Source organism: Microtus ochrogaster, unplaced genomic scaffold (genome assembly GCF_000317375.1).
Source record: "Microtus ochrogaster isolate Prairie Vole_2 unplaced genomic scaffold, MicOch1.0 UNK49, whole genome shotgun sequence".
Taxonomy (NCBI): domain Eukaryota; kingdom Metazoa; phylum Chordata; class Mammalia; order Rodentia; family Cricetidae; genus Microtus; species Microtus ochrogaster.
This window is the reverse complement of record NW_004949147.1, coordinates 322,689-331,284: the sequence shown is the minus strand read 5'-3', so window position 1 is coordinate 331,284 and position 8,596 is coordinate 322,689. Positions and strand designations below refer to the sequence as shown.

Sequence of the window (8,596 nt, the reverse complement as noted above, 5' to 3'; positions counted from 1 at the left end):
AGAGAGATACTTTCCAGTATTATGGGTCTTCTGAAGTAAAACAAATGTTTTCTTAGTTCTTTCAAGGGCTAAACCATTTTCTAATCTTTTATCACAAGGATTCCAAACCAACCACAGCAAACACAAATACTAATGTCTAAGCTAACAGAGCTGCTTGAGCAGGCAGGGAATGCACAGGCACTTAGAAGGGCTGGCTGCTACACAGCACATCCTCCAGACTACCTTGATGACTTTGGTTTTGAGATGGGGTTTTCTCTGGCTCCCTGGCTGTCCACAAACCCAGAAATCCTCTGCCTCCTGAATGCTGGGACTAATGGTGTGAGACACCATGCCCAGTTCAGCCTCTACTTCTCAATGCAAAAAATGGCACAATACCTAATTTCAGTTCAAACTCATTTCCCTTTATTAAAGTCCAAGTTACTATTACATGGTTTGATACTCAAAGGAAAATTTGTTCAAATAAAACATTTCCAGGCAACTGTTTTAATCAAGTAGCAATAGCAGTGAGTCCTTGGGAAGCCCATCTGTAGAGATAAAAAAACAAAAACAAAAATCCAAAGAATTAGCAAACAAAGTGCTGAGAGGAAGGTATCTTACCTAAAATCACTTTTGTTACTACAATCCCAGGAGTTCACCACTGAGGCACTTTCTGCTTTTGATACAGTCCTAGTCAACTTACAGGGACTAGCTCTGCAGCCTCTTCATAATTTTACCACTGGTACTTAGCTTTCCTTTTTGATTAGAAAAGTGCTTAAAACCAGGTAATCCTAGAACTCAGATCAATGTGAACTAAGGGATAGTAATCTGGGGGTTGTTCAAGATGGCTCAGCAGGTAAAGGCATTTGCTGCTGAGCCTGACAACTTGAGATGAATCCCCAGGATCCATGTGGTGGGGGAAAATTGACTCCTATAAACTGTCCTCTAGATTCCACAGTTGCTCTGGCACAAGCATGCTTCCCTTCCCCACACATATGAATAAACAAATAAACATAGCAGGGCAGTGCTGTCATCAACCCACCACTCTCTCTCTCTGAACTGCCTCTTCTGACTTGGTCAGGGACACACTACTTACAGACGGGAGTTTACACTTTGTCGAGGCCCAGTTCCTCTGGAGTGGAAATTCCCAGTTCATTTAAAGTTGGTCTAAGTTCCTGGATGACATAGGGATAGATTTCCTTATGAGGTCCTGCTTTGTCCTGTTGGCAGTAAGAACAATCTCTATTAACAAATGAGACTAGGGAAGCTTTTAATCACATTGGCAGGGCTGGGGTTATAGTCAGTTGGTAAAATGCCCACTAAGCATTCTACTGAAGCCTTCCAGTTTGGTCCCCAAACCACAAAACCAGGTGTTTACTCCTGTAATCTTAGCACTTAAGAACTAGAGGCAGGAGGATCAGAAGTTCAAGGTGGTGATGACAGAAGAAAAGGTAATTAAACATGCCCATCAGGCATCAGAAAAATTAACACAAGGAAAGTTTTAAAATTTGCTTGCAATTTAAAGGCCTAACTGAATTAACTACCAGTGCTGAATGACTGATAGCTTACAGAACCCTCAATTATCTTACTCATTATGCATAATGTTATTGTCACTTTCCCCTTACAAACCTTAAACCCCTCTCCCCCAAGACAGGATTTCTTTGTGTAGTCCTGGCTGTCCGGAACTAGCTCTATATACCAGGCTGGTCTCGAACTCAAGAGTGCTGGAATCACCACCACACCCAGCTCCTTAAACTTTCTTACAGAATATGTCCTTTCGTGGAGAATTGTACTCAGAGGACATTATGTGCAAGGCTAATTCTGATAAGTGATATGACCCAACTACTCCTGGAACAACTTTAGCATCATTCTCTTACTGACCTTAACAACCTCCAAGATGCGAACAGCACTAGCAAAATCATTTAACCGTCTACATGCACGCAAAGCAGCATCAATGATTTTGGGCTCAGGAACCAAATCATAACCAACAAGTGTGTTCATCCCTGTTAAGTTAAAAAAAGAAGAGTCACATTAACCTGAAATATCCTTCTTAACACTAAAATTTAGTTATCTATCTACTTTCCATGGCATAGCCCTCTATATTCTTACTGAACCATGAACATGTGACCTCATTAGTTTGGATCACTGTTCTTTTATCTATAAAATGGGATTCTACCTGTAACAAACTAGTAAGAACACTGTGAATCTTCTACAAAGAATTAGCAGAATTATGCAACAGTATTAAGATTAAAGGAAACACCTTAGAGGTCGTCAATTTACATGCTTAAGTGTGAATACAATAGGGATTTTTAAATCATCTAAAAATCACTAGAATACCTAAAGAGAGATAATGCGACCCAAATCAGGCATTAAGACATTATAGAAAAACATTAGTGTAAAGACTCAAAAAACATTCAACCAGAAAATGACAGGGCATGATTACTTTTGTGTCTGCACAAAACGGCACGTCATGAAAATTGAAGACTTGATGAGAATACAGAACTGCTGTTTTTCATAGGTTATTCAGTAAGAACCTCCCCAGCGGCATCAAGATGGAGCCATTACATTCCAGCAGAGAGGTTAAAAGCACTTGGGTTTCTTGCTTTTATTATTGTAAAATTTGAAGAAAAAAATACAAGCAAGTAACAACCATGCTTGCATGGTTATATAAGTTATATATAAGTCTGAGATGACTTACATAGTTAGTACACGGACAACTAATGGCTGATATATACATAATACTAATTATGTATGTATAATAATAATAATAATAATAATTTATTTCTGCTTTAAAAAAAATCTGCAACTCATAACTTAAAACTAACAAAAACCAGCTGGGCGACGGTGGCGCATGCCTTTAATCCCAGCACTCGGGAGGCAGAGGCAGGCAGATCTCTGTGAGTTCGAGACCAGCCTGGTCTACAGAGCTAGTTCCAGAACAGGCTCCAAAGCCACAGAAAAACCCTGTCTCGAAAAACAAAACAAAACAAAAAAACAAAAAAACCCAAACAAACAAACCACTAACAAAAACATCAGACGGGGTGGGGATCAAATGACTGCTCATGTACATTAGCTGAAGACACAGAACTAGTAACTCAGCTAGCCTGTATCTGCAGCAGTCATTTTCAGTGAGGGTGGTTTGTCATGTAGGTAATTTCGACACTGGGCAATATCTGGAGATGGTTTTGGTTTTTGTAATTGTGATGTATTTATCACAAATACAGGTCAAATACAGGTAGAGGTCAAAGATGCTATTAAACACCCTCCAGTGCAGAGTTTCAAACTAGTTGCTTTCAATAAAGTAGTGAAAATAGTTCCTATTTACACACCCTAACAGACAGATATGTCTATATTCCAATTACCTTTACGCAATTCCCAGGCATCGATGTCTGGCTTGTTGAAGTATGTCACCCAGCGAGCATCAAACTCCTCATCTGTCTCATGTGATCCATGAGAATAGCAGCGAATGGACTGGACAGCTACAAAGGAAAAGAGCAATGACTTCAATAGCAATAAGACTATTTTGAAATGTAAATGCTGTGTCATGTCCTTAATATAGAAGCTGGCAGAAGAAAGAGTAGAGAACAAGAGGACAAAATATATAAAGAATGCTTAACATATATTGTCTAATGCATTAAGTTGTCTTTTTATTTTTGAGGCAGACCTTGCTATGTGGCCTAGGCTAATTTCAAGGCTAGCCTGCCCTACAGTGAATTCTAGGCATAGCCTGGGCTACAGAGTCTTAAGAAGCAAGAAAAACAAAATTTAAGTACTAACAAAAGTAAAACTGTCCGTGTGTGGGTATATTCACATGAATGCAGGCACCCTGAGGAGCCAGAGCTATTGGATGCCATGGAGCTGGAGTTACATTGTGAGCCTTCTGATAGTGCTGGGAACTGAATTCCGGTAGTGCTGTGGTAGAGCAGTTAAGTGCTCTTAACCAATGAGTCATTTCTTCAGCTCTTATTACAGCCTTAATATGATAACTGAAAAAATAAAAATAAAAAATATAACTGATAGAAAAGGAGAGAAACAAACAAAATGTATAATAGCCATTTTAGGACTGTGAGATCAAATGAAAGGACTCGCATCTTGAGCAAAATATCTGTTATTAGTCCCAGAAGATCACACAGCCCAAGACCCAATCTCCAGACAAATTTTCTGCACAATCCTGGTCCCAAACAAATTTGAACACATGTATAAATGGCTGGACATAGATATGTTTTAACTTCTTTGACAAGGAAAAAGGTCTCTAAACCTAAATGTAGCTGACATCTAAACATTTAATCAAAACTACACATATATTCAGTATTTTGGAAGACTACTACATTTTATACACCACATTTTATAACCCTCTATCTCATGATTACCTGGAAGTTCTAAGCTACCTTTTCAAAAACTAAAGTTATCCTTACTTAAAGCGGAAGAATAAAATGGTATAACCACTCTCAAAGACTGCTTAGTGATTTCTTATCAAATTAAAGCATAGCTACAGGGGTGGAGAGATGGCTCAGCAGTTAAAAGCACTGACTGTTCTTCCAAGGGACCCAGGTTCAATTCCCAGCACTCACATGGAAGCTAACAAGTGTCTCAAACTCCAAGATCTGACACCCTTGCACAGACATACACGCAGGCAAGGCACCAATGTACATTAAAAAGTAATAAATAAATTATAGGGGCTGGAGAGATGGCTCAGAGGTTAGGAGCACTGTTCTTCCAGGGGTCCTGAGTTCAATTCCCAGCAATCACATGGTGGCTCACATCCACCTGTGATGAGATCTGGTTCCCTTTTCTGGCATGCATGCATGCAGACCACTAATTACATAATAAATAAAAATAAAAAATAAATTATAAAAAACAATATAATCTAGTAATTTTCCTCTTAAATATTTACTAAAGAAAAATCCAAGTATATGTACAACCTCCTAAAGTTTTTTTTTTGGTTTGATTCCTCTATTCCCCAGTGGTTAGATCCCAGGGCCTTGCCTGACTAGTTTTTTAACTCTGGGTCAACTGTTAGGTTTACCTTCAACCTAGAAAAGCACTTCATGGTAGCCAATTTCTTTTGTTTACTTCTAGGTGTGGATATGAGTGCTAGCTTTGTTTTCTAACTATAAAAACAGACAACCAGCAACTGTAAATTCAAGCCAAGGTGGTCATGCCCTTCAAAGATTTGATTATGCCTTCCTAGAATCCAAATTACAAACTGTTACATGAAGGGGGGGGGCCATGCTGGGTATAGTGACTCACGTCTGTAATACTAACACTTTGGAAGTTGAGGCCAGCCTAGATTACAGAGTAAAATCAAATCTCAGAAAACAGAATAAACCCTTATAAAACAATCACTTGAGCCAAGCATGGTGGCACTTTAATCCCACTACTCAGGAGGACGAGGCAAGGTAGGCCCCCTTGAGTTCCAGACCCACCAAGGTTATAAGAAAGACCCTGTCTCAAAAACAGTAAGATAAAACCAAAACCAAACACTGGGTATACACACAACCAGACTATCCCACAAAGTTTAAATTGTTCTAAACTTAGTAATGGGTAGAACCTATTCTATTAGCTAAGGACCTGTCCTTAGACACTCCTCCCACAAGTAAGGTAATGTTTTATTTATATATATATATATTGAGAGATAGGTTTTATTTTTCTCTTGAGAGAGCATTTCCCTACATATTGAAGGCTAATCTGAAAGTTCCATCCTCTTGCTTCAGCCTCTCAAAAGCTGGAATTAGATCAGGTCCAGCTCTTTCTTGCACACATAGCTAACACTTTGTTTTTAGAGAAATTATACAGGCACCCCCCCTCCACCCCAGCACCAGCATCCCAAACACATTCTCTTTGCCTAAGTGGGTTCTGCGTGGTGTTAGCACATGCACATATGTACATTTTGAGACAGGGTCTTATGTGGCCTAAGTTGGCTTGAAACTTGCTATGTAGACAAGAATGACCCTGAACTTTTGGTTTTCCTGCCTCTACCTCCAATTACAGGCATGCACTACCATGCTGGCTGGTAATACAAATTTCTGGTAATTATTCAGTGCTTTGATACAACCTAAAGGCCATCAGAGGAGGAAAAGAGAAGTGTGAAAATAAGAATGTTTAAAAAAGAAATCTACTCTAGGCTGGTAGCTCAGTTGGTTATATGCTTACCTAAAATGCAGAAAGCCCTGGGGTTCAATCTCCAACATCGAGCAGGTGGGGCGTAGTAACTCAAACTTATAACCCGGCACCTGAGAGGCAGAAGCTGATCAGAAATTTACTGTCATGTTCTGCTACCTAGACTATAGGAGTCTCCTTCCACCCAGCTGCCCAAAAAAATATTTCTAACACTGCTTTTGGCATTCAGTTCTACAAGTTTAGAAAAACCCAACACTATATATTAGAAAGATAAAATCCAATAAAGGGCTCTTTAATCCTTTGTGTTCAAATTTAGTCCAATCAGATGGCTTTCTGCTTAAAAATTAAACAGACAAGAAGGCCCCAAGAACAGTCCCTTTTGGTAGTGGTAATTCTAGGAATGAGGGACAGAAGGAAATGATACACAGGGCACATTAACAAACTGACAGCAGGGTTACTTAGTGCAAAGCTCAAGACCTCAAGGGCTTAAGGGTTAAGCACCTGCAAAGAATACGAAGTGCTGCTTCAGTCCAGCACTTTGTCAAGAGGAAAAAAGAAAAACCCCCACCCTTCCAGGGTAAGAATGTAGGAGCCAGGATATCATAATTTCTAGGGCTGACTAGAGTTTGACTTAAAACACTGACTTAGGAGGTGGGGGAAGGAGTATCAGGAGTTTAAGGTTATCCTTAGATTCAAGGCCAGCCTGAGCTACAAGAGACCCTGCCTCTAAATTAAAAAAAAAAAAAAAAAAAAAGAAAAAGAAAAACAGGGCTTGAAAAATGGCCCAGTATGTTTGGATCCCAGACCCACATAAAACACTGGGTGGACATGCTGTCCTAACTGTAATCCCACTCTCAAAAGGTAGAGGACCCTGGAGCAAACTGACTAAGGAGGGAGATTATTCCTATCAGAAAGTTTAAGACCTTATAGAACAGTGGCTCTCAACCTGGAGGTTAAATATCAGATATTCTGCATATCAGACATTTACATTACAATTCATATCAGAAGCAAAATTATAGTTATGAAGTAGAAACTAAACAATTTAATTGTTGGGGTCACCAGAACATGAGCTGTAGCCGGGTGGTGGTGGCGCACGCCTTTAATCCCAGCACTCGGGAGGCAGAGGCAGGCGGATCTCTGTGAGTTCGAGACCAGCCTAGTCTACAAGAGCTAGTTCCAGGACAGGCTCCAAAACCACAGAGAAACCCTGTCTCGAAAAACAAAAACAAAAACAAAAACAAAAAAAAAAAGAACATGAGCTGTATTAAAGGTCACAGCAATAGGAAGGTTGAGAACCACTGCTATAAGGAATGTATCCCGGGGCTGGAGAGATGGCTCAGAGGTTAAAAGCATTGCTTGCTCTTTCAGAGGTCCTGAGTTCAAGACCCAGCAACCACATGGTGGCTCACAACCATCTATGAGATCTGGTGCCCTCTTCTGACCTGCAGGTGTACATGCAGACAGAACGCTGCATACATAAATAAAATCTTAAAAAAAAAAAAAAAAAGAACACATCCCAACACCAACCAATCAGGGACTCCCACACACCCTTCTTCAATTTATTTTATGGAGATGGGGTCCCAACTCTATCCCAGACTGGTCTGTAACTCTTAATGATCCTCCTGCCTCAGCCTCCCTAGCTCTAAGTCACCATGTCCAGGTTCTTCTTTTTTTTGACAGTGTTTTTCTGCGTAGCCCTAGTTGTTCTGGAACTCTCTGTAGATCAGGTTGGCCTGGAACGCAGAGAATAGCCTGCCTCTGCCTCCTGAGTACTTGAACTAAGGGAGTGTGCACCATCACCACCGGCTACCCAGCTTCTTTTCGACTTTCAGTATAAAACGTATGATCTCATACCTATAACAAATCTCAACCTTAAAATGAAGAGAATCACAACAAACCAGATATGCTTTGCACATTTCTGTCAATCACGAACCAAATATAGGACGAGTAGACTATACTTGGCATAACCATATCAAGCCTGTGTGCCAGTCAAGGCGTCAAGAGCTGCATTATCTAATTTAAACCTCACAGATAGATACCAAAACATTATATTTTTGTTTGTTTGTTTGAAGACAGGCTTTCTCTGTGTAGTAGTCATGGCTGTCCTGGAACTGGCTCTGTAGACTAAGCTGGCCTTAAACTCAGAGGTCCACCTTCCTCTGGCTCCCCAGTCCTGGGATTAAAGCTGTGCAGCACCCAAAACATTGTCTCAACTGCCAAAAGACAACTAAAGTTTAAGGTCAATTAGTATGTACAAGGTCACACAGCTAAAAAGGAATAGACACCATTTTCAACCAATACTGCCCTCTTGTGGCAGTATTTGGTATATCATATATATGGTACAATCATCTAAAATGAAGCCTTTGGCTTCTGAATTATACACCAATAGAAAGCCTCAGAGACGGGCGGTGGTGGCGCACGCCTTTAATCCCAGCACTTGGGAGGCAGAGGCAGGCGGATCTCTGTGAGTTCGAGACCAGCCTGGTCTACAGAGCTAGTT

The 8,596-nt window shown here is 40.3% G+C and overlaps 1 protein-coding gene across 1 annotated transcript in view; it reads right to left on the bottom strand.

Moving 5' to 3' along the window:
- Nucleotides 1–379: 379 nt before the first annotated feature.
- Nucleotides 380–8,596, bottom strand: part of LOC101991528 (cytochrome c oxidase subunit 5A, mitochondrial) — an 11,033-nt gene continuing 2,816 nt past the window's right edge. The window contains exons 2-5 of the mRNA XM_005369451.1: nt 3,339–3,455; nt 1,858–1,979; nt 1,073–1,196; nt 380–524 (exon numbers count right to left, since the gene is read on the bottom strand). Coding sequence (XP_005369508.1) covers nt 1,083–1,196; nt 1,858–1,979; nt 3,339–3,455 — 353 coding nt within the window. The 3' untranslated portion in view covers nt 380–524; nt 1,073–1,082. The remainder of the gene's footprint in view (nt 525–1,072; nt 1,197–1,857; nt 1,980–3,338; nt 3,456–8,596) is intronic.